General features: G+C 40.5%; 1 protein-coding gene across 2 annotated transcripts in view; it reads right to left on the reverse strand.

Annotated features, from left to right (window-relative positions):
* Positions 1 to 20,607: 20,607 nt before the first annotated feature.
* Positions 20,608 to 26,671, reverse strand: part of LOC124788460 (GTP-binding protein 1) — a 152,928-nt gene continuing 146,864 nt past the window's right edge. For both annotated transcript variants that reach the window (XM_047255734.1, XM_047255739.1), the window contains exon 13: positions 20,608 to 21,030. In XM_047255734.1, the coding sequence (XP_047111690.1) occupies positions 20,821 to 21,030 (210 nt within the window). In that variant the 3' untranslated portion in view covers positions 20,608 to 20,820. The remainder of the gene's footprint in view (positions 21,031 to 26,671) is intronic.

Consider the following 26,671-nt stretch of genomic DNA (forward strand, 5'->3'; position numbering starts at 1 on the left):
TGGTCATCGCAACTGCATGGACTACCCTAGCACGCCTCCCTTCAGACCCACATTCTCAATTTATCCACACACTACTGATATAGTGCCCCTTGCCCATTATCCTCATTACTCACGGCATTTCACTGATTCCCGCAGGGGTTCAAGTGTGGTGTGCATCCGCATTGAAGCGATCGTTGGACATCCTCGCTTTAAATATACAGGTTTGTAATATTTATAGAGTTAGAGAAAGCTTTTACCTATGTTGGCTGGAATGCACTCTTTGAAATCCTGAAGATTGCAGAGATAAAATACAAGGATCAAAAAATTATCTAGAACTTTTACATACAGCAAACTGCAGTTAACAAGAGTCACAGGACATGACTGGGAAGCAGCAGTCAAGAAAGTAGTGAGTCAGGGTTGTAGCCCATCCCCAGTGTTATTCAGTGTGAACAGTGAAATGTAGAAGAAAAGTAGAGTTCATGGAGAAGAAATAAAAACTTTGAGGTTTGCCAACATTGTAATTAGAGATGGCAAATCACTAACAAGAGCAGATGAATGGACTGGACAGTGTCTTGAGAAGAGGTTAATGTACGATGAACATCAACAGAAGTAAAACAAGGGTAATTGAAAGTAGTTAGTTAAGTAAGGCAATGTTGAGAAAATTAAATTTGGAAACGAAACAATAAAAGTAGCAAATGAGTTTTGCCATTTTGGCAGCAAAATAACTTATGATGGCTGTAGTAGAGAGGATATAAAATGCACAATTGCAATAATAAGGAAAGCATTTCTGAAAAAGATAAATTTATTAACATGTAATATAAATTTAAGTTTTATGAACACTTTCCTGAAGACAATTGTGTGGAATGAAGTACTGTACAGAGGTGAAAGTGGATGACAAACAGTTCAGACTAGAAGCAAATATAAGTTTTTGAAAGGCGGCACTACAGAAGAATGCTGAAGACTAGCTGGGTAGATCGAATAACTAATGGTGAGTTACTGAAATGAATGGGGAGAAAAGAAATGTATAACACAGTTTGACTAAAAGAATGGACTGATTAATAGGAAACACCCTGAGGCATCAAGTTATCGTCAATTTGGTACGGAAGTAACTGTAGGAGGAAAATATTGACAAAAGGCTTCAATATAGTAAGCAGGTTCCAATGAACGTACGTTGCAGTACCTACACAGAGATGGAAAGGCTTGCATAGGATAAACTAGCACAGAGAGCTGCACCAAACCGGTCTTCAGACTGAAGACCACAGTAACAACATGTGAAATACCTGTTGCCATGCACTTCATGGTAGTTTGTTGAGTATGGAGGAAGATGTGGACGGCTACCATTTCAAAAAATGGTGAATAGAGACATAGGCTTTGTTTTAGTTATTCAAGCACAAATCAGGGGACAGTTGAATGTTGTTCGCTACGAGTACTCATGTGAATACAGGTTCTGAAGCAGAGCAACTGAGTGCAACACTTAAGCTGAATGTCTGTTCACTGCACTCAGTAATTTCATTACACAGTGTGAAGCCATACACAGTTACCTAAAGTGAATTTTCATTACGATACAACCAAGCCAAATATAATTAAGTTGGCATTTAAGTATTTTTGCTGCTATGTCATTCAACCTATTTCAGGCATTACATCATCTCTAAGGAGCAGATAAAGCATAATTCCTCTTAACATTAGCCTGTGTACAGATAACTATGAAACAGCATTTCTCGATTGTTGGCACCTGGTTTGAACCACAGTTACAAATACATTTGCCTTAAGCCATGTTTTCACTGAATTTAGAAACATGTTTCTGTTTTGTTTCACCAAAGTCTGCTGTAAGTCGGCAACAGTTCTCATTGTTTGCGTCCCAATCTATGCTAGCAACAAACATTTCTATGTATTTATTTGTATTGTCTACTATGCTGAACTGGCAGCAAATGATTTACACTGTATATTCACATCAAGAACTACACAATGAAGGTGAAGAGGATGAATTAACAATATATGGTGGTGCATTAATAATACTCAATGAAATAAGCAGATGAAGAAAAAGATGTAGCCATCATCAGTTAACAAAAGCACACTACAGAAGAAGTGGGGGAGGGGGGGGGGGATGAGATGCTGTGTTAGCTGATTTGGATGATAGTTCTTGTTTTCATAGCTTCACTAGGATGTTGCTGCCAGATTTTGAAATTCTAATGAACATTTTGGGACCAGTTGTATCAAAGAAAGATACACATAACAGAAAAACAATTCCTGTTAAGCAAGACATGCTGTTACTCTCCATTTTTTGACATTGCGTGATTCCTATCAAAACCTTGTTTATTTATTCAAAATTTCAAAGCCGTCATACCTCAATTAGTGCCTGAGGTCTGTGAAGTTTTGGTCGAAGGATTATGTAGAGCTAATTCAGTGATGTTAATAACACTGAAACATATATTTTATTGAGCACAGACTTATTTTTATACATAGGTTAAAATTATTCCAAATCATCATTTTCAACAAACGGAACTTCTTCCCATCCATTGTCATTGGCAGTTTCAACGAATGTGACAGGGGAATCTGCAGCTGATGATCCCCCTGCCACATCAGCGTCCACCACTGACCCCCCCCCCCCCCCCCCCCCACACACACACACACTTTGGCAAAAATTCACCTTCATCTCAAAGCAAACACTTTCAGTGGGGTGGAAGATCCTGCCAATGAACTTCTCGACGTAATCGTTGTTGTTGTTCAAAATGTTCAAATGTGTGTGAAATCTTATGGGACTCAACTGCCAAGGTCATCAATCCCTAAGCTTACACACTACTTAACCTAAATTATCCTAAGGACAAACACACACACCCCGAGGGAGGACTTGAACCTCTGCCAGGACCACCCACACAGTCCATGACTGCAGCGCCTTGGACCGCTCGGCTAATCCCGCACGGCGTTGTTGTTGTTGTTGGTGGTGGTGGTGGTGGTGGTGGTGGTGGTGAACATTGTGCAACATTACTGTTACCTTGTTTAATTCCTCTCTTCAACTATTACCTGCTTTTGTGAAGGCAGTGCAGTTGCTGGTTCATTTGAACCTGCAGTATCTTCCATTTCTTCAGCTTGTATGTATTGTGGAACCTGAAGATAAATTCACTTTTTTGCATGTGCCGGCGATTGATGATGAATGGCTTGAGAAAGAAACTGTGTTCAGCCAGGTAATCTATTTTCCCCATTGTGTGAGAGTAATTGATGGGAAGCATATTGTCCTGTTGCTAGTGCAAGTTAATTTTACAATCACAATGGGGCATTTGCTGCCTGCTGATAGTAACGGCAATTATAAGTCTTATATGCTGATTTCGGCTACCAAGGAAGGAGTTTAGATGAAGGAATTGTTACAAATCTGTCACTAATTGAACTAATAAGAAAAAATGATATGTATTCCTGGCAGATGATGATTTTCCATTACAGGAAAACATCATGAAGATATATCCCAGAAGGGACAACAAATACTCAAAAGAAATAATTTTTAATTACTGATTGTCTATGGCAAGCATGGTTGTGGAAAATACATTTGATGTTATGGCCTCAGTGTTTCCTGTCTTCGAAAAACCAATGCTGTTGCCACACAACAAGGTGTGACAGTAGCATGTCTCCCTATTATTCCCTACAGACAGGCGAAATAATCCCAGAGGTATGGAGACAAGATGCTGCAGCATCATTTATCATTGCACTCACAAATATGTACCACAGATAACTTCAAGCACATACAAAGAATTTCATGGCAAACTTGCAAATTACTTTATAAGCCCACAATGACTTGTACCATGCAAAAACAATTACAGCTAAATATTGTGGTACATTACAGCATACAAATAAACATAAGCACACATAGCCTTGTTTACCTCTTTTTCAATTGTGTCTTGTTTTGTTTGATTCCTGAATATCATCCAAGAACTGTAAATAACTGAAAAGAAACCACTTCAGTTTATACAAAGATTCTGTATCACAACCAGATTTCTTGCTCTCTTCAAGTTTCCTTTTTCACTTTTGTATTAAGCTACGAGACACTTCAGTTTTTTCTCATCACTGCTGCTGGTGCTACATAATGCAGTGAATTTCTGCAGAGACCTGCTTCATTTTAGTATTTTTGTAAATGATTTTACATCTATTCCAGAGGCACTCCCCTGCTTCATATGTGTGACAGGTTCATACTTCTTAATTGTTGTCCACTCCATTTTTCACAATGCAAGGCAATATGCAAAATTACATAAAGTAGGACAGAGAATAAACAAACACTAGTGTTGTAGAGCAGATTTTAGGGGTATCAGACCAGATACATACTTTCCTTTGATTTTTACTGACACAGCTATGGAACACTTTTCTTTCTTGTTAGCAACATGCTGCAAACATCAGTAGTAATCCGTCTTTGTTGCAGAACCTGTGTCAAACTCAGTGTAAACACAAATTTATAGACTGTCACAAAAATGAGACAGTAAACGCCCTTGTACAAGGTTCCTGGGCCCTGAATACAAGAAATTTTATTATTTAAATTTTACAAAGAGTCCGCCTTTTTCATCTGTCACTTTTCTGCTGATGCAGCGACAATCAACCAGTTCATGATGGCAGAGGCCAAATTGGCACCAGCAAATCCGCCCTGTCAATCAAATCACACTACAGATCATCTAAGTTGTGAGACTGATGGACTCTCAGAGTCACAGGCAAAAAGCATCTCTCTCCAATGTTCTGAGCTGCCGCTAAGTGGCTTAGTCTTCTTGACCACTGCAAATCCCTTCTCCTCCAAGCCGGCCGCGGTGGCCGTGCAGTTCTAGGCGCTCCAGTCCGGAGCCGCACTGCTGCTATGGTCGCAGGTTCAAATCCTGCCTTGGGCATGGATGTCTGTGATGTCCTTAGGTTAGTTAGGTTTAAGTAGTTCTAAGTTCTAGGGGACTGATGACCACAGCAATTGAGTCCCGTACTGCTCAGAGCCATTTGAACCATCTCCTCCAAGGTGGGTCATCACCATGTATCTCCATGGGGAAATAACTGACATGGTTTCTTTTTCTGGACATGAGTATCACATATTATTTACAAGTCCGCACAGCTATCCAATCCTGACAACACCTCCAATCAGATGAACACACTGCTGTCAGAATCGGGATGCCGAACTCACCTGGTTTGGTTCTGAGGAGCTACATTCAAATTAGTATGCTATGAGCAGATGCATGAAACTGTTGTGCAGGGCTGTCCGGCCCAGTGCTGTGATGCAATGGATGAGCAAAGTGCAGTAAATGGGGCTGTCCGCCATAGTCTACTCACCGTCACCACTGCTGCAACTGCACAAAGCCATCTGAGCTCACATGCCTCCTCTGCCACTTTGCACTAGGCCATGTCGCAGGTATGATGACCAAGGGACCACCATAATGCTAGGTGCTGCTGCCATGTCATTGCCCAATGTTGCCATGCTATTCACCAATCAGCAGATGTAAGTCCGAGCTTTCGCTTTTAGAGAGAATCTTTACTGACACAGCCATGGAACACTGTTTTCTGTGTTAGCAACACCACAGTCCAATGCCACCAGAGGAGTTGTTGAGAGCTTTGTGTGTAGAAGAAATACAGATCACAGGAAAGCAGGAAATGGATCCATAATTCCAAGTTAGGATGGAGCAACTTTGGGCAAAGAATAAAGATCTGCAAAGATGCCTTAATGAGATATTATTAAATGCAACACCACAAACCAGCATGTGCCTATAGCTAGCCTCACTTCTCCATTTCCTGAGTTCCCACAGTGGTTCCATCTTGACCCGTAATTGATCTTGCAATAGGTGTGCTGGTTCCCACCTATGCGTGAAAACCAAGTGAAAATGTCCACACTTTTATACAAAATTTAATCGATACAGGAAAACTGTCCACATGGGGTACAAAGTGTTGAAAGGTAGTTGCCTACCTAAAGTTGCAAGTGGAGGCTCACACTTACGTAAATTCCATAGAAAGGCAGAGATATAGAGCGGTATTTGGAGAGATATGGAGATTAACATAGCATTAGCTTCTATAGTGACAAACTTTCCATCGTACACCAAAATTCTGGAGAGGATTTAGAGCACTTTGCTGACTAAATGAGAGCTTTGTTGTATCATACATGTGTACTGGGGGAAGTAATGAAAGGAATGAGGTAATATTCAGCAAAGCAGAAGCTCGCTGTTTGAATGTATTTGTTCTTGGGATTTAGTAGCACGCAGGAGCTGAGGTGAAGTGTGCTTCACCCTAAGGGAGGCCATAAAGCCCAGGACACAAGGACTCTGAGTGTTTGGCATCAACATATCACTACTGTAGAAAGATGAGAAATGAAAAAGTAAATGGTCCACCTTTACAGGATCACTCGGCTAATAAAATAGGAGCTCGATGAAATGTGAATATCGGAAATGCAAATGGGAGCAGTTCTTTCATTCCCCTCTCCCCCTTCCAAAAAGTAAATCCAGTAAGAGGGTTAGGGCTCCCTCAGCAGCAAACATAACTTTGCAAGGTAAAATCAACAGTAGCATTGCCAAGGGCATACAAATAAGTCACAAAGGAATTACAGACATCAGCTGCAAGTGGGCATTGATTTAAATCCACAGGGAAAGTTGAAAATTTGTGTTGGATCATGATTCAAACCTGGTCTCCTGGTTACTAGGAAGATGCTCTGGACATAGTGCTGGACATAGTGGTCATTACAAGTGCATGGACTACCCCAGCACACATCCCATCAGACACAATTCTCAACTCCCATTACTCACAGCATTTCGCTGATTCCTGTAAAATTTTGAGCCTGTTGTGCCTCCGCACTGAAGAGATCAATGACTGTCCTTGAGTTAATTATATATTTTCAAATTTCCCCTTTGATTTTAATCAATGCCCACTCACATCCAATGTCTATAATTAATTTTTGTCTTTATTCATAGTGGCTGCTGTTTCAAAAACGAACAGAAACCAATTATATATAATCAACGTGAGGATGGTCAATGATCTCTTCAGTGCAGATGCACAACAGGCTTGAACTCTTAGGGAAATTAGGAAAATGCCGTTAGTAATCAGTGTAATGACTGAGGGGCACTACATTCGTAGTTTGTGGATAAGCTGTGAATTTGGGTGGTGTGCTAGGGTAGTTTATGTAGTCATGAAGACCACTGTGTGCAGATGACTTAGTGGTCAGAGTATCTGCCTAATAACCACAAGACCTTGTTTCGAATCCCAGTCCGGCACAAATTTTTGACTTTCCCTACTAGTTTAAATCAATTCCCACTCGCAGCTAATGTCTGTAACTCCTTTGTGTCTGAATTCATAGTGGTTGATGGATCAAAAATCGTGTCTGTTCTTTCAGACATGTCCAAAAGGACACACACACACACACACAAAAATAAGGGCTTTGTTCATTAAATCTACTGATACTGTTGCAGACAGTGGATCCGGAGAAAAGGTATACCCAATAGGTTCGCAAAATGTGGAACTGGAAATAAGACAGAAGGAAGTACCAGTCCACATTCGAAGCAGTTTGAAAGTACGACAACGATTTTAACATTATTTCAATGTCAATTTTCTATGCCACTGACAAGGTATAGTTAACTTCTGAACATAGAAAGTCCAAATAGATGGTGATGTTTGCCATTCTGGTAATGTTCCCACTGTAAGGACTCAAGGGGGTCCAGAATGAATGGCCACATTCCGACAACCCACTAAACCATTTACCATTGCAATGAAGTTAAAAAAATGAGAAAATATCATACAGTACATGATAAATACTTTGTATAGATGTGAATAAACATTTTTTAAGATGAGATATTTTCATAGTGGATCCATTAACAAGAAATGATATGTGGTAAAAAGACGCATGTGAAGCACAATTTATATAGAATGAGTGTGACAGATGAGATACATTTTTGCCAGTGAGCGTAGATAATTTTGGAAGCAGTGACATTTAAATTCCCTGGGGTACCATCCTCAGCAGCAAAGTGCATGAAGTAAATACTGATAACAGCATACCCAGAAAAAGAACATCCTGAAAGAATAGTTTACATAAATTACACCTCAGTTATGTCACCTATATAAGCAGAAATTGAAAAGAATCTTGAACTTCTGTGTAAAGCAGATAGGCGTAATACCCTGTTCCACCCAAATTTGTGACTTTATGTGAACAAAAGAAACAGCCTCTGGCAGCCTTCTTCACGTACCAAGAGATTCCTCATGTTAATGCTAGGCCTACAGCACAGACACCGTATCAGATACCCTATCACGTGCAGCCCATAGCAGAGAAAAATATTTCAGATTTACTAGAAGCAGAAGTGATTCAATCTTCTCTAAGTCCATGGACTTTTCCTATAGTGTTAGTCCCTAAAAAAACTAATTGAAAAAAAATTGGGTTCTCCTATTGTGGTAGTCTCCAAAAAACAGTAATCAAGAAAAAATTAAAGCAACTGTTTAGACATGAGAGTAGTCGATAAGGTCATGAAATCAGATACTGATAATGTATGACACTTTGGATCACCTGTCCAAATGCAAATTCTTCACCAAGTTAGATATGCTCTATGGCTGGCTACCATTCAGGAAAAGGCAGATTTTGTTGTGCCCTCCAGGCTTTATGGATTCAGAATGATGTCCTTTGGCCTCTGAAACAGTTCTGTCACATTTCAACATTACATTGTTTTATTTTTACAGGTTTAAAGCCAACCATTTGTCTAGTATATCTGGATGACATATTTGTCTTCTCAAATACAATGAAAGAGCACGCAGAACAACTGAAAAACATGCTAACTTGTGTTAGTGATACTAATCTAAATCTGAAATTAGAAAAATACTGTTTTGCACAGTCACAAGTGCACTATTTAGGCTGTTTAATTTAGGCAGATGGTGTACAACCAGATCTCTCACTGATGGGTCCAGTAGACGATTTTCCACGGCTGAGGAACTGTAAAGAATTGCAATTATTTTTCGGGTTAACAAATTACTAATGACACTTTGTGGAGAACTATGCAGCTACCACAAAACTTCTCAAACAGTTACTAAAATTGTCTGGTCAGCAGACTGTGATAGTATGCCATGTTAAAATTGAAAGGAATTATTAGAAGTTCACCTGTTTTGCTTTACACAGATTTAGTGCTTCTTTTCAAATTGTCGTTTGATGCTAGTATAACAGGTACATACAGAATAAGCCCATGCTGAGCACCAAAATGTAGTGGATCAGGGACATCTGTGGAGAAACCAGATTTAACCATGAGCAGATCTTAGATATCAGGATGGGTTCGCACCTTTCCTGCGAGTGTGTTAAGGTCTGTAGATGGTTTGGGAGACAGCTGAAATGTGTGGGAAAGCTTCATACAACTCAGCAGTGATCTCACACAGTCCTTTATTCAGTCAATAACAAGATTCCTCAACAAACATAAACAAGTCTTTAATTATTCCACCCAGCTACTACAGTCATTCAAGTGTGTTTCCATCCTCATGTAATATTCTGTCACTGAGTGGCACATACGGATAAGCTGTTTACACAGTGGAGCATAAATATGGTGCACTGACTCAACGGTGGTGACGCAGGTGCTACATGGGCATACAGTGGTTGCGGTGCAGAACTAGGCCAGCCAGCAGCGTCTTCTGTCTCCACAGCACGCTGTGGTATTCCCGGTAGGGTAGTGACGACTTTTCCCAGATTCAAAGACTGGACCAACAGCCAAAAGAAGGGGCAGACAGGTTGCATGGTGTTGGCTATCCAGGCTGGGCAGTCTGGCAGAGGTCCGTCAGTCATGTCCCGGTGGCAGCAGAGGTACAGGAAAGACTTGAAGGTTGTGTCAGTAGACTCGTAGCAACAACTGTTACACAACAGGCACCATGCATGGCCCTGCTAGTCAAACAAGATGTATTCAACTGGGCCATCATTTAAATGGTAGTTTCCAGCACTGGATTTGTGGGCCACTGCGGACTATCTGGAACAAGGCAATGATCAAGGCCTGTCATAGTAGGTGGTGCACATCGGTGACGCAAAAGTCACTCAAGCCAGAGTGACATTTCAAAAGCTGGCCCCAGGCTATTGACGCCCTGAACTGTGATCATGGAAGTCTTATTACTGTTGAGGAATGCTGATCAAGCATGGGTGATGATCAGCTGTGGCCGATGTCCATGGCTTATGACCTGATTTTGACGCTTATTGCAGTTCTGGGCTTTGATTTCTGCTTCGAGTGCCCAATAGTTTCGTCCGTTACAATATCTCCCCTCCTGGGAAGAAAATTTGCCCTTGAATTTTACTGGCACACACACACACACACACACACACACACACACACACACACACACACACACACACAGAACATACACACACAATAGTTTATTCACACTTTTTTTTTAAATTTCAAATTTCCAATTCTACTAATAGTATAACTTTGCACTATTTACATTTTCTCTCAACCACAGAGTCCGTATTTTCTCATTTGCACACATTTTACTTCATCTTGCTTTTAGTTCTATTAGCAGTGAAATAATTTCATTCCTTGGGCAAGGAATGGGGCCCTGGCAGATTAAAAAATCCCCCATGTTCTTCTAACAGCTCTTCCGTACCTATACCATGTCCTTTCAGATGCGACACTTTTCCCCTCAGTGCAGTTGAATCGGCAGATTGTCCCAGCTTCTGGTATTCTGCATTGAAATCTATTTCTATTTCATCTTCTAAAACCTCTAAATTAGCTACCAGATTTCCTTTTGCTAGCCTCACCGTTTCTGAACCAAAATTATATATACTGAAGGGCACTATCCACCTACCATCTAACTCTTGCACATACGACAAACTGTGCCGTACAAAGCACTGCACCCAATCCAGTGTCTTGTTCTCTGGCAAGGGCTCTAAAACACATACAGTATTAACCAGATCAGCTTCTATGTTCATCCGGATCAGCCTTCCTGTAACTTTTGGTCTCACACCAGATCAGCTCTTTCAGCTGTAAAACTGAGACCGAACAATGTCTCATCCAGCTCTATCATGTGCTGCTGCAGAACAATTATGGCAAGATGTTTACTCAGGAAATCCAGACCCAGAGTGACATCGTAGCAAACGCCCATGGAAGGCAGAACTTCCACACAAATTCGGAAGTCTCTCCCTCCCACACAAAACTCAATAGTTTGGAACCGAGAGAATTCACACTTTTACCACCCACACCACTTAGCCAACAGTGTGATGAGGTCAAATTCACTGTACTCAATATACTCTGGCTAGCTACAGGTACCTATGATCCTGTATCCAACAACAACTTATGTGACCATTCCTTTACATAGATGAACAGACAAATGTCTGAGACTGATTTTGCAAATGGGGTATCCCATAGGTGAACAGGGGCACAAGTGTTATGGTGATTCCACCACCTATGCAACAGTGTATTCTTTTGAGCAGCGTGCCTCACTTGCCTGCGCTTCTGAAATTCTGAATTTATACAGAAACATTGAATGTGGCTTGGAGCACCACACCCACAACATACAATCTCTGCATTAAACACTAGCCTTAGTCTAGTTACAGAATCAATTTCATCCTAAGATATTGCAGTTGCCACTGCCCCATCCAGGGTTCTCGGCAACTCCATGCGTATTTTCCATGATATTTAGGGCAGCAGGGCCCGCAAAAATGCATCAACTGCCAGTTGATCTGCCTCTGCAAAATGGTTTTATTGGCATGATCATCATTCTTAATTCATGTGTACTGACAGTGACTTGCCTGATGTGGTCCACAAAACCCTCTACTGATTCCCCTTAATTCTGCACTACGCTATTAAGTTGTTCATAATAATGCTGCGAGGTATTCTTCCTGTAATGATCCACTAACCCTTCCTAAAAGTCTATGAAGGACTGAGCTTCCTGGAGTTTCTTATTGCACATCATGTATGTCCTAGTATCCCCTATCAATTTTAAATGAGATGTTTGTCACTCCAACTTCCTAATTTCATGGCCATGTGCAAATTATCTATGAATACAAAAGTATCTCCACCATATTTACCAGAAAATGGAGCTATCAATGAGGCTATACCAGCATCAAGGATAAGTGCACATATGCCCAAAGATGACCCTTCTCTTCTTTCACCCTTCAAACAATTCAATTCTCTGCACAAAACAACATTGTCAGCTATAACCTTAGCTACTTCATTTAATAGATGCTGAATTCTCTCCTGGGTTGTTGCTTTCTCAGGAATAGCCATTTCATTTGTCACTATCACCACAAGTGTACAGGATACCCAAACAGAAAAGTAAAGAACAAACATCACCACAAGTGTGCAGTATACCCAAACAGAAAAGTAAAGAACAAACACAATGAGACAATCACTGGAACTTACTTGAAAATTTGCACTGAATGCCACTGCTGCACTTTTTTCTCTTCAAGACTCCATTGAACAACCATTTCCAGCTCCAACAGATATTCTGACACCAACATAGTATGCCAATGCAAGCATTCCCCTTAGAAGATAGCAGTTGCCTGTCTAGCATGGTAGACTGGTGGTTAGTGGCTGTTGGTGGGTGGGTGGTGGCGCAACAGCAAGGTGAAGTCCGTTGGCCCAGGTTGGGCACTCAAGCAGCAGTTGTTGATTCGCAGCCCAGCACAGGCAATGACACAGATGCGGTGATGACTGACAAAGACTGTGCATCATCAAATGGTCCAGATGTGACTACCTGCTGATGGGCTGGTCCTGAATATTTAAATCCCATTTCCACATGCTGACAGCTGAGGAAGATCTCTTGCACGAGGCCATGTTGAAACATCTGAAGCGGGATCAATGGCCTGGTGCGGCATGGTGTAATCGGTAGGTCGGTTGATCATGCAACTGGAGTCTGTGTCACATCCGTCATGCGGAAGCACAACTGTGAAAGCCATGTCTGCTGACGCTTCTGAGCTGTCAGGGCATTGGCTGGCTTGACTGTGATCCCTGCTGCCAGTGTCTCAGACATTACACTAACAACGTCGCTGTTGGCTACATTTTGAGTCAAATACAAGAAGTGAAGAAAAAAGCAATTGTTCATGCATCGCATCTGATGGGTCATGATGAGTACAACTACAGAACTACAGAAAAAGAACTTTCGGCACTCATTACTTTCAGTGTTACCTATATCTGAAACAGTTCATAGTAATTATCGATCATGTGGCTTTACGATGGGTATTGAGTTTGTAGGATTCCAGCAGTAGACTGGTTAAGTGGACCTTAAAACTCACTGAATATGACTATATAGTCAGACACAAACCTGAGACGTCAAATCAGAATGCAGTTTTCTTCAGCATGTCGATTAAGATCCTGCAAGTAAACGACATGCTTATTGAGGAATAAAAAAGGCACCAGAAACTGATGCTGAGTGTAAGAAATTGGCTACTTTCCAGATTTTATTACAATAGAGATGTTTTATATAAGGAAACACCTCTTGACGAACGGATAGTAGTAAGAAAGACTATCCAAAAGCGCAAACAGCTACAATGTCACGATAGGATACAGGAATGTATAATGGAAAAAGTGCTATGCAAGCATGCATTGCAGGCAACAATGAATGAGAGATGTACAAAATTACATTTATAATTGACTTCCTTGCACTAAAGCCATCAGCACACCAACCGTGATTTAGAACAACAACGCTGAGCGTGCCGAGTTCAATGTGCTGCTCAATACTCAGAAACAGTGTGGCTTGTGCATACGGTACATGAGCCCCAAGCAGGGTACATGTGATCACATGCCCCTGCGGCAATTGTTGTCTGTATGACAAATCACATTGTTTACAAAATGGATGGGTGTAAAATTCCTATATTAAATCTATTAAAACATACGTTTCTTCCCATGTCCATATGCTAGTCATATTGTTCTTCCTGTAGTATGCATAAAAACTGTGAACATGTTATATAGCAGCAAAAAAGAAAGTACCACGTCCACTCAATAAGGTCATCTGCTTATAAAAGTTCCATTACAAACAGTGTGATACAACTTTACAATAGCTCTCCACACTTTTTAGTAAAACCCTAGGATCATTCTTATTTGATCACATTTCCTATTCAGTATCAGAATCTTTACAACATATGAAATACAAAACTTAAAACAAGAAGTAGTGCTAGCTCTCCTGTAGATTAAGTCAATCGAACAAACTCACTCCTCAAAAAAGAGTGGGCTTATATTCACATAACATCAAGTATTATACTATGTACTTAAATTAAACTAATAAGATGGTATCAAAACCTATTAAAACGCGAAGACAGCGGGAAAAAAAAAACCATGTATGAAGTTAGACACAAACCATTAGCACTTCTCACTTTCACTTACGAATATGTGATGCTACTCACTGTACTAGACTGACCACAAGTTGTTAATGACTATACTTACTATGTTACATCTCCTGAAAGCGTTAACTATAGCTATGTTACCAACTGAAATTTAATTATAAGAAACTGTACCAAGGACAATACTTTTTGGTGGATCCTCAACGTGCTGTTGCCTTCAAACAGCATACTCTCGTAATATGCAAGTTACAATAATTCTTTAACCATAAATATGATGCCGAATCATACAATTAACAACAGGTTTTTGAAATACACCCCCTTTGCTGGCACTCAGAAACTGCGTACATACATATGGGCTTCAACTGACAGCCAATATGGCTCCTCTTGCTCTGTAAGGAAGGGAGATGGTGTGCATGTAATGTAAGTGGCTTCCTGCTATGTCCCTGGTCAACATTCAAACACATGTTCAAAATATCTGACATTCTAGATATTGCTCTGCATGTTTAGAAAGACTGCCAAACGTGCTATTCCACACTATGACGTCAGAAACTAGGCATGCTCAACGTTCCATGTTCGAAAGCATGATCTGTGTGGCAATGGCTTAAGGGAGCACGAGGACAAAAACTAAATATACCCCTTCAAACTTTACTTGACACAGCAGAACCTACAGAAATCATAACGCTCAATATTAGACCATTTCCCACAATAGCCAAAAATAACATATATGTTTTATTGATCACTGACCATTTCTCTCGTTGTATTATTAGGATACCAACTGATGGCATGACCACTGGGACAGTTACTAAAGCATTCATCACTCATTCAATATTACCATTTGGAAGCCCTGAGACCATTATAACAGATCGAAGAACAAGCTTTATTCCAATTTTATTGTACAGGTATGTCAACTACTTAAAATAAAGAAGCAGGTAACTATGCTGTTTCACCCTAAGAGTAACGGAAATGACATATTATGTGAACAGCTCACTTTTTGACAGGAATCGTCTATTGCCATACGTGATTTCATCCTACGACAGGTTTAACTCCCTATGAGGCTGCTTATTGATACAAAATGCATTCCCCTTCTGAGATCAAGAAGTTACCACCTGGGATAAATTCCAGCACAGTGACGCACCTGGCTAAAAATTGATGTTTATTTGGAAGAGTGTTCCGTAGAACAATGCAGACATGACAGAGAAAGAGGAAAAGGAAGGAAAATTGGGTTTAATGTACCATCAACATCAAGGTCATTAGAGATGGAGTACAAGCATGGGGAATGATGTTGGGCATGCCCTTTGAAAGGAACCATCCCTGGCATTGCTTGGAGCAATTTAGGAAAATCACAGAAAACCTAAACCTGGATGGAGAGATGTGGGTTTGAATCACCATCCTCCTGAATGGGAGCCCAGTGTGGCACCTCGGTGAGACAGAGAGTTTATTTTGATCACTTAACCAAGCATAAAAGTAGCAATATACTATCTCTCAGTGAGACAGAGAGTTTATTTTGATCACTTAACCAAGTATAAAAGTAGCAATATACTATCTCTTGTTGTGTATCTAGCTCAACTCAAAGAATCTGTTGGTATAAAAGGCAATACCAAGTAAAACTATTACACAGCAACCAATGCATTCTGATCACTATAATTTATGTTCTGCCCCAATTTAGTCTATGGATGAAAACATTTTTTTTTTTTTCCTTGAGTCTTAGGTGGAAGAGTCTGTCAGAATTTCATATGTCATTCTAGTTTATATCCGTACTGATGATTCTGTTGTGCATTTTTGTCTAATCAGGCCCTGATTAGCTAAAAATTTTGTTTAAGTGTTGCATATATGTCACTGTTGTAAAGTTGACCCTGTGACAGGTTTTTAAGCGTGTTAGTCTGATATTACCACTTCCTGGACAGAAATTCTCCCCCACTGATCTATTCACTATGAATAATAGCTTGTCTGTTGAGGGCAATTGGCCTTCATCATACAATGCCAGCCATAAATCTGGCATCTTTTTTTCATTGCATGTCACTCTGTGTTTTAGTGTGACTCTCTATGGTTATAACTTGGCTCCCTACGTCTAGCTTAGGTGCTACTAATGCATAGTATACATTACTCTTGTACATTACACATTATGCGCTCATTGTTATCTCAAAATTAACTAGTATGCCCTTTTCAGCTCCATTTTGCTTTACTACTTAATCCTCTATATTTTATTATCCACCTTAATCATTGAATAGTTCTGTCATATGTTCACATTATTTTGCTATGTTGAGACACTGTCACCACACATTGACTTCCTTTATCAGTAAAAAAAAAAACTGTTAACATGTGTTGATTATTTTCAAAATATAATCTAGTCCCTGTCGTATGGGTGTTTCAGTTGCTTGTACCCCTTGAAACTGCCTCCGAAACCAACTTTGGCTACCTCTGTAACACTACCACCGCCCCAGTCCTGAGTCATCAATCATAGTCCCACAGGGTTACTTCACAATTGTACTCACATTTCAAGATTTGAATTGTTACAGAAAATTAAAATATGTTATCCTTAGATTTCAAGTTCCATTGATATTGTCAAATCCAACTGCAATGAATTCTTTCAGGGATAGAATATGCAAGAAATTTTACTACTTGAATTTTACAGACAGATCACCTTTTTTGTCTATCACGTTTTCACTGATGCAACAACAAACAACCAACTCAAGTCAGAATAGATCCAACTGTCACTGCCGTTGATTAAACCGTGCCACAGGTTCACCTATCTTGAGATTGAGGGAGTCTGAGCTGCAGTCACTGCCACTGCCACTGCCACTGTTCCAAGCCACTGCCTCAAGCAGACATTAAATGGCTTGGTCTTATTTACCTCTGCACATTCCTTCCCTTCTGATGCGCATCTGGGGCTGCAATAATTACCTTCTCCTGTCCCCCTGGTAAGACTGCACCCCCAAGAGGGTGTACAGTTTGTTCTGCAAATCAGCTACATAAAAAATTAAGTACACGCATTACCTTTTTCTCTTATCTACACTACTTAGCTGAGGTGGCTGCCATATCTTCATAGTCGAAGCCGCGTGAGCTGAAACAGTGGTAACACATCTGATTTGCATTTTGGAGGACACTGATAGAAGTCCCCAACCAGCCAACCAGATTTTGGTTTTTTATGAGCTCCCTATCAATAATTTAATGTGGATGCTGGGACAGTTCCTTTTAAAGAGCACTACCTATTTCCTTCCTAAAACCTGAGCTTGTGCACAGTCTCTAACGGCCTCATCAGTGGCAGCACATTGTAACATAGTCTTGCTTTCTTCCAAATTCCAATGAAGATCTTTTAACTGCAGTGCGACAGCAGCTGTAATTTTCAAACTGAATATGCTCCATAGCACTCAGTTACTATTAGCACATGATCTGTTTTTATGATTTTAACAAAAACATTTTCACCTGCACAGCCTACAGTCTGTCCACCACCCTTCTCTGCATTGAAAAAACATGAGATGTGAACAAACAGTCACGAATTTTTTTTATATATATTTTTGGTGATATATGAACAAAGCTTTAAAATTCTTCAAAGTAGTTACCATTAGCATCTATATATTTTTTCCAGTATTTCACCCATGATTGGTAAGCCCCCTGAAAGCCCTCAACCAGTACCTCATTTAAGAGCATTGTCACAGCCTTTTGAATGTCCTCAATGTTCTCAGCATCCTTTGAGCGCAGTTTTAATCCTGGGGAACAGGAAGAACTCCAGCGGAGAGAGTTCGGGACTGTAGGGTGACTGCAGCAGCATTGCCAAGTTGTTCTTGGACAGGTACTCACGGACATGCAGACGTGTGGCTGGGCATGTTGTGGTGATGCAGCAGCCAGACAGTGGCAACATCTTTTCACACTGATAGGACCCTTTTTCTTAATCTTTTCAGAACATCGATGTAGTAAAGAGACCTAACGGTCTGTCCTTGGGGTACAAACCCTTCGTGCACCACACCCTTGCAGTCAAAGAAGACAGTTAGCATCGTTTTCACCTTGGATTTGTTCATCGTCACCTTCTTGGGTTTAGTGGGTGTTGAGGTACCCCATTCGAAACTTTGGTGCTTTGTTTCTGTGTTGTACACAAAAGTCCATGTCTCACCACCAGTAATAACACTGTCCAAATAATCCGGTTCAATGTCCACACGTTCCAACAGTTCATTTGCGACCAACAGTTGACTGGCCTTTTATTCGCCCAACAGAATTTTAGGGACCAGCTTGGTGCACACCTTTCTCATGTGTAACTCCTCTGTACCAATGTTGAACATGGAACTTTTTGGAATGTTCAGACTGTCGAGTGTCAGCAAAAAACTGAACACTCAATTGGTGGACAGAATTATTCAACAATTCACGAACACAATACACATTCGCTTCATTTCTGCTTGTTGATGCTCCTACAGAGTTCAACCCTTCATGGCCATCCCCAAACTTCTTCACCCACCTCGTAACTTGCACATAACTCATCGCAGACTCCCTGTAGGCTTGCTTTAACATTGTGTGATTCTCGGAAGGCTTTTTATTCAGTTTTGTGCAGAACTTGATTGTCCAACATTGTTTGACTGAATCACTCATCACGTGTCATGACGAGGTCACGAAACAAAAGGTGCACTTATTCAACAATGCTGATGCTACTGGTGCTCAGAGCAAAGGCTGCCCCCCCCCCCCCCCCCCTCCCCCTCCGCCACAACTGTTCTGAGTGCTGTGTGACCAATACCCTGTGTATGCCTGCTACAACATAAATCACACAAGGTCACGTTTTCTTTCGTGCTAGTATCGGTACACTCTACATGAGTCACATGGACATGCAGAGTTTTAAAAAACTATTCAGTATGAAAATTACGGATTTCAAATTGCATAAAAAGATTCTATATAATATACCACAACAAAGAACACTAATGTATTAAAAACTGTGCATGAAAGTAAAACATCTGAAGTTTCATATTAATTCTGAGACATATTTAGGATTCACTACTTTGAATTAACATCATTACTAGTAGTGAGCAGTACTCAAGCTAACAACCTATTCGTAATTTTCAAATGGTTCAAATGGCTCTGAGCACTATGGGACTTAACTTCTGTGGTCATCAGTCCCCTAGAACTTAGAACTACTTAAACCTAGCTAACCTAAGGACATCACACACATCCATGCCCGAGGCAGGATTTGAACCTGCGACCGTAGCAGTCCCGCAGTTCCGGACTGCGCGCCTAGAACCACTAGACCACCGTGGCCGGCATTCATAATTTTCATCCTTGTGCTAGCTAAACAATACATTTTTTGTTTTCCATGTTTCTTTAACTACAAAAGTGATACCTAGTATCAAACATAGCCATGCTGAAATATCATGAGTACAGGGTGGCACACAAGTCACTGGACAGCTGGTTAAAAGAAAACAAAAGTAACAGCAAGACGAAGCACACTAAAAAGTTTTAACCCGCTATTACCAAAATGATGATAATTACACCTTGTCAAGGTGGAATACAATGCAATGACAAACATAGTGCAATGACAAACAAAACAAACACAATAATCAAACTAGTGAATTGTTGAAAGCATGATCCATGAGATGTGTTTACAGCTGTAGTTTTCCAAAGTGTCACAACGTTAATGAAAGAAGAAAGAATTTTTGCTTTAAAAACATTTTATAAAAATGGCACTACTGCAGTTCTTAATGACTGACCACCATTGGTATACTGACAATCAAAATCTTTTGTTACACCAACTACTAAATCAATCTGGTGTGAGTGTTTGGGGTGGGGACAGGGAGGGGTGGGGGGGACAGGGAGGCGGGGGGGGGGGGGGGGGGGGGGGCAATATCGTCATCTGGTGCACTTGAACCATATCTTTCTCGAGGAACAGCAACAGCAAATAATTATTTGAATTTGCTTCGGAATTACATGGTACCAGAACTAATGATGTGTGCTGAAAACTTTCAAGAAATTTTCTTTCACCACAGTGTTTCCCCCCCCACATTATGCCATTGCAGTATGTGATTACTTATATGAAAATTTCTGAAGAAAAGCGATTGGTCAAAGGGGAGATATTGACATTCCTCTATGTTCACCAGCTATCATTTCCATGGATTTTTTCCTATGGGGTGTCACAAAAACTCTGTTTATTCTCAAAAGCCTTAGACCATTGCTGAACTAACAGCTACATACACAACACATTTCATGATTTGGGTAGTGAGACCACACTATGCAATAGAGCATGTAATGGTGTTCCAAAAAGACTACAAATATGTATTAATGAAGACGGAAAACAATTCAAACATAAAAAATAATTGTTTAGTATTATTTGTATTTGTAATAAGACATAAATTGAATATTTTGTTTAAATTTGTACCCAGTGTCCAGTGACTCTTGCGCACCCTGTATGTGGGATTGTATCAATGAGGATGTTAAAATACAACAAATTAATGTATTTTTGTCATTACAAAAAGGTGTATGACATCCTTTTTCAACCTGAAAGCAAACACTAGATCACATATTCAAATACTGAAATCTCATCAGAAAAGGACAAATTAAGAAGTTGTACTTCTTGACAGTTCATATTCACCTGAAGACATCATCAAAAACTTTTTGAGATAATAAATATCTTCATTGGCACCAAAGCCTATCTATGTTTTTGCACTCCGACCAGCAATCACAGGATTCTGCTCTGCAAGAGGTTTTGGTGTTGTTCCTGTTCCCGTTCCTCCTCCCCCCGATCTCCCTCGGCCACCCCTCCTCCCCCTACTCTTCCTGCCACTTCGCTGTGCCATATTCTCTCTCTTATCAGCAGACACTTCAAATGGCGAGTCGGCATCCGCTCTGTGGACTGGTGAAACCTGCAGAGAAACAGAATACCTCATGAACACAACAATAAGCAGTACTATTGTCAGTGTTCACATTTTGATATTGGCGTGTTACAGTCGTTAAAATCTGATACGCAGATCACATATTTACATCACTTGAGAGAAACATACAATTTAAAGACTATAAACAATGTGCTTGATGTGTTTAAAAAACATAACATGTAAATGATACTCTGGAAATGGTTCCTTTGCTATGGTTGTTGTCATATATTTCCACAGCATTTGCTGAACTGTGAGATGTGGATATATGAGGATCATGTTTAAAATAGGCATTGGAGAATTCTGTTTAGCATCTTCCGGTGACTCTGCACTGGCAGACGTTTAACACAATTCTGAGTACTGTTTCCTGGTACATAAAGGAGAACACCATAAACTATTTACTGAAGTAAGTTTAGGGACCTTTTAACTTGATATCTGTACATTACACTTCTCTTCAGATTAATGATATTTTGAAAGAATCAATGTTTCCTGAATTATAAAAAGGACAGCAACTATCAAACTGTCGCCCAATGAAACCGAGCAATCAAGTCGGCTTACACCACCCATATACCCCACAGGCCATAACTGGAGTGTGTTAAGAGGGGTCAGAAGCTGATGAAGTATGTCATAACTACATATCTGCAACATTCCAACACGGTCTGTGTACTTCTTTGTTTGAATCTAAATAAGCTCCCAGACAAAATATTAGTCACAAAGCATGTAAAGCTAACAGCAACTTTGCTCTTTAACATGGAATGCAATACCAATGTAACAGTGTGCTTTTTTTTTTTTATTTGACTCTAAATAAGTTCCCAGAGAAAATAATAGTTACCTGGCAAGTCAAAGCTAATGGCACTGTAAAGTGGGATGCAATACTGATGGAACAGAGGCAAAAGGGAACAACTGATATTGGGCATACCGAAAGTTAGTTAATGAAGAAAATGGAGGATTTCATGGGTACATTACAATCAACTGTCCTCTCAGTTCACCAAAGTGGCAAACAAACAAGCACAAGCGCGCGCGCGCGCGCGCGCGCGCGCGCGCGCGCGCGCGCGCGCGCGCGCGCACACACACACACACACACACACACACACACACACACACAAAGAAGAAGGGATCACCAGTGATTTACAGTTTGTGTCTAAAAGTGTCCTTTACTGCAAGTAGGAATTGTGGAGGACATTAACAACAGGATTTGTTTATCGGTTTCCAAATTAACAGACAAGCTCATATTATGTAAGATGGATATTTGGAGTGAAATTACAAGTAAGAGACTCTTGCTTTAACTTGCCCACAAAGTTGCGATATCAACATGACCTAAAGTACAACAACAATTGGGTGTAGGAGGCTGAATACTTGTTATTCGAAGAAATCAGTCATATTTCTGTTCACACACAAATTATGTGTGACACCACATTTACCACATGATAAGCCTTCTGGAGGAATTGCATCCGACTAGTGGTGCAAACCTATGGACATTTTATGATATTCTACACGTTTTAGTTACGCAGAAATGAGCTCTTTGGTCAAGATGCCGTGAGTCAAAAATGCCACACTGAGTTGCTGGTGAATGCTGTCTGAGATTCTACCATTTCTGGGTCTATCTTCCACCAGGATAAAATTGTGACTTTATGGTGAAGGGTGCTCACAAGCGAACCTCCCCATCGCACCCCCCTCAGATTTAGTTATAAGTTGGCACAGTGGATGGGCCTTGAAAACCTGTACACACATCAATCGAGAAAACAGGAAGAAGTTGTGTGGAACTATCAAAAAATGAGCAAAATATATAAACTGAGTAGTCCATGTGCAAGATAAGCAACATCAAGGATAAGACAAACACAGGAGCGTCGTGGTCCCGTGGTTAGTGTGAGTAGCTGCGGAACGAGAGGTCCTTGGTTCAAGTCTTCCCTCGAGTGAAAAGTTTAATTTTTTATTTTCAGTTTATGTGACAAACTATTATGTTTTCATCAGTGTTTTGGGAGTGATTATCACATCCACAAGAAAACCTAAATCGGGCAAGGTAGAAGAATCTTTTTACCCATTCGCCAAGTGTACAAGTTAGGTGGGTCGACAACAAATTCCTGTCATGTGACACACATGCCGTCATCAGTGTCGTATACAATACATCAGACGTGTTTTTCTGTGGAGGAATCGGTTGACCTATGACCTTGCGATCAAATGTTTTCGGTTCCCATTGGAGAGGCACATCCTTTCGTCTACTAATCGCGCGGTTTTGCCGTGCGGTCGCAAAACACAGACACTAAACTTATTACAGTGAACAGTGACGTCAATGAACGAACGACAGATCATAACTTTGCGAAAATAAAGAAATAAAATTTTTCACTCGAGGGAAAACTTGAACCGAGGACCACTCGTTCCGAAGCTGCTCACGCTAACCATGAGACCACTGCGCTACTGTGCCTACGCTCTCCTTAATATTGCCTATATTGCATATGGACTACTCTTTTTGTATATTTTGCTTATTTTTTCATAGTTCCACACAACTTCTTCCTGTTTTCTCGATTGATGTGTGTTCAGTTTTTCAAGGCCTATCCACTGTGCCAACTTATAACTAAATCTGAGGGGGGTGCGATGGGGAGGTTCCCTTGTCAGTAGCAAGACCACATCCGGAGTGCCATGCAAAGTTTCCACATTTGAACTCTACTGAAAATATTTTACATTGCCCAGAGCAATGTGCCAAAGCTGTGGGAGACTATTCATGAATTTTAGTCAAAATATATGGACAGATGTGCCAGGAAAGTGGACATCAATGTCTCCTACTCAGTACATTCCATGTCACAGGGAAGCACACCTATTATCTGTGCTTAGGGAACTGACTTGCACTTTTAGGAGAGACGTGAGTAACCTTTTGTCTGGTGAGCTTGCATATCATGCAGAGGACACCACAGCGTGCAGTAAACACACATTCGGCATATTGGCTAATAATGTGAAGTGCAATACAATACAATACATAAAATAAATGCTTACAAGAAAATAAAAATAAACATTTCATATATATCAGAAGAAAGCCATAAAAATTGTGGATAGAAGACATGCAATTCTGTTCCAATGAGTTAAGATAAAGAAAGGCAGTGAATGTCCCACAAAACTATTCTTCCAGAATAATGAGTAACACCAATTCATTCTTTATAAACTGTGTATACACTTGCGCTACGATGTGCTTCATATGTCATTTATTATTACGCTGAATTATCCCAACTTACCATAAGAGTTATGAAGTAACTACGGTATCTGTGCATCATATTTAAACAAGGCTGAACACTTCTGAATCAAAAACAGAATATGGGGTTACAGCTCGCAACTACTCACCATACAGGAAAAACTTTTGCAGCAAACAGGTGCTCAAAAAAGTTGTGGCTCTGTACATTAATACTTTCGACACTAATAGACATGCTTACAAAAAGTAAGTTTGAGAGAGAAGAATACCACTTACAAGGAGAGGTCCCCAGTGGTGGGATTGACTTTTTGAAAGCATCTATACGGTGACGAAGTTTAAGTCCCAGATATTACACCCTGCTATCATTCATCCCTAGGGCTCTTGTTTGCGAGTAATTGATGATACAAAGTTTCAGAATTTTGTATTCTGCTCTTGAGTTTTAAAAAACGGATGTTTAACAGTCTGGTTGCCCAGTATAATAATTAAGGTAGAGGCCTCATGTGCAAAAGGTGGTGGGTTTGAATATCATCAGGTGCTTTGAAACTTTTATTTTAAAATCTTTATCGAAATGAATTTGATCATCATTTTTATTCAGTGGCGGTGACCAAGTACACAAGCTCCAAGTAAGGAGTTGGCTCTGGAAGGAAGGAGAAGGCTCCTCCGTTGCCACCGGAGCGTTGTGGCGTAGGCGGGGAGGAAGCGAGAGCGGCAAAACAATCAGAGCAAAATGCCTCGTACCTCTGGAGATGACGGAGTCCCACCTCTAACTGACAAACCAGGGACTCCTAAGATACGACTTGGCAAACAAATGGTAATGAGATGGGGAGCTATTAATATAAATTGGGGCTACTTTGGGAAGAAGGTGGAGCTGGCAGAGGCTGCAAGTAAGATGGGGCTGGACGTTTTAGCTGTTAGTGACATTCGGGTAAGGGATGAGAAAGAAGAAGAAATGGGAGAATACAAGGTCTACCTGTCAGGAGTCAAAGCAGGAATAGCACAATGGGGTGTAGGGCTTTACATCAGGAAAGAAATGGAACCCAGCGTAGTTGGTATGTAAACGAACGACTGATGTGGATAGATTTGAAGTGTCTAGCAAGAAAATTAGGATTGTGACAGTATATTCGCATTGTGAAGGGACAGATCAAGATAAGATGGATAGTTTTTATGAGGCACTCAGTGAAGTAGTTGTTAGACAAGGACAGTGTCCTGCTCATGGGTGATTTTAACGCCAGGATTGGAAATCGAACAGAAGGGTATGAAAAGGTTATGGGTAAATTTGGAGAGGATATGGAGGCCAACAGGAATGGGAAACAACTCTTGGATTTCTGTGCCAGTATGGGCTTAGTAATCACAAACTCCTTTTTTAAACATAAGAACATTCACCGGTATACTTGGGAAGGCAGGGGAACCAGATCTGTCATTGACTATATAATAACAGATCAGGAATTCCGGAAGGCTGTGAGGAACACACGTGTATTCAGGGGGTTCTTTGATGACACTGATCATTATTTAATCTGCAGTGAAATTGGGATTGTGAGGCCGAAAGTGCAGGAGGTCAGTACCATATGTAGGAGGATAAGAGTGGAGAAACTTCAGGATAAGGAAATCAGGCACAAGTACATAACAGCGATCTCAGAAAGGTACCAGTTAGTTGAATGTAATCAATTACAGTCATTGGAAAAGGAATGGACAAGGTACAGGGACACAGTACTAGAGGTGGCTAAAGAATGTCTTGGAACAGTAGTGTGTAAAAGCAGGATGAAGCAAACAGCTTGGTGGAATGACACAGTCAAGGCAGCCTGTAAAAGGAAAAAGAAGGCGTATCAAAAATGGCTACATACTAGAAATCAGGTAGACAGAGAAAGTTATGTTGAAGAAAGAAACAAAGCCAAACAGATAATTGCAGCATCCAAGAAGAAATTGTGGGAAGACTTTGGAAACAGGTTGGAGACTATGGGTCAAGCTGCTGGAAAACCATTCTGGAGTGTAATTAGCAGTCTTCAAAAGGGAGGTAAGAAGGAAATGACAAGTATTTTGGACAGGTCAGGAAAACTGCTGGTTAATCCTGTGGATGCCTTGGGCAGATGGAGGGAATATTTTGAAGAGTTGCTCAATGTAGGTGAAAATACGATCAGTAATGTTTCAGATTTCGAGGTAGAATGGGATAGGAATGATGATGGAAATAGGATCACATTTGAGGAAGTGGAAAAAATGGTCAACAGATTGCAGTGCAATAAAGCAGCTGGGGTGGATGAAATTAAGGCGGAACTCATCAAATACAGTGGAATGTCAGGTCTTAAATGGCTACACAGGATAATTGAAATGGCCTAGGAATCGGGACAGGTTCTATCAGACTGGACAAAAGCAGTAATCACACCAATCTTTAAACATGGAAAAAGAAAAGATTGTAACAACTACAGAGGTATCTCTTTAATCAGCGTTGTGGGTAAAATCTTC

The sequence above is a fragment of the Schistocerca piceifrons genome, chromosome 1 (genome assembly GCF_021461385.2).
Source record: "Schistocerca piceifrons isolate TAMUIC-IGC-003096 chromosome 1, iqSchPice1.1, whole genome shotgun sequence".
Taxonomy (NCBI): domain Eukaryota; kingdom Metazoa; phylum Arthropoda; class Insecta; order Orthoptera; family Acrididae; genus Schistocerca; species Schistocerca piceifrons.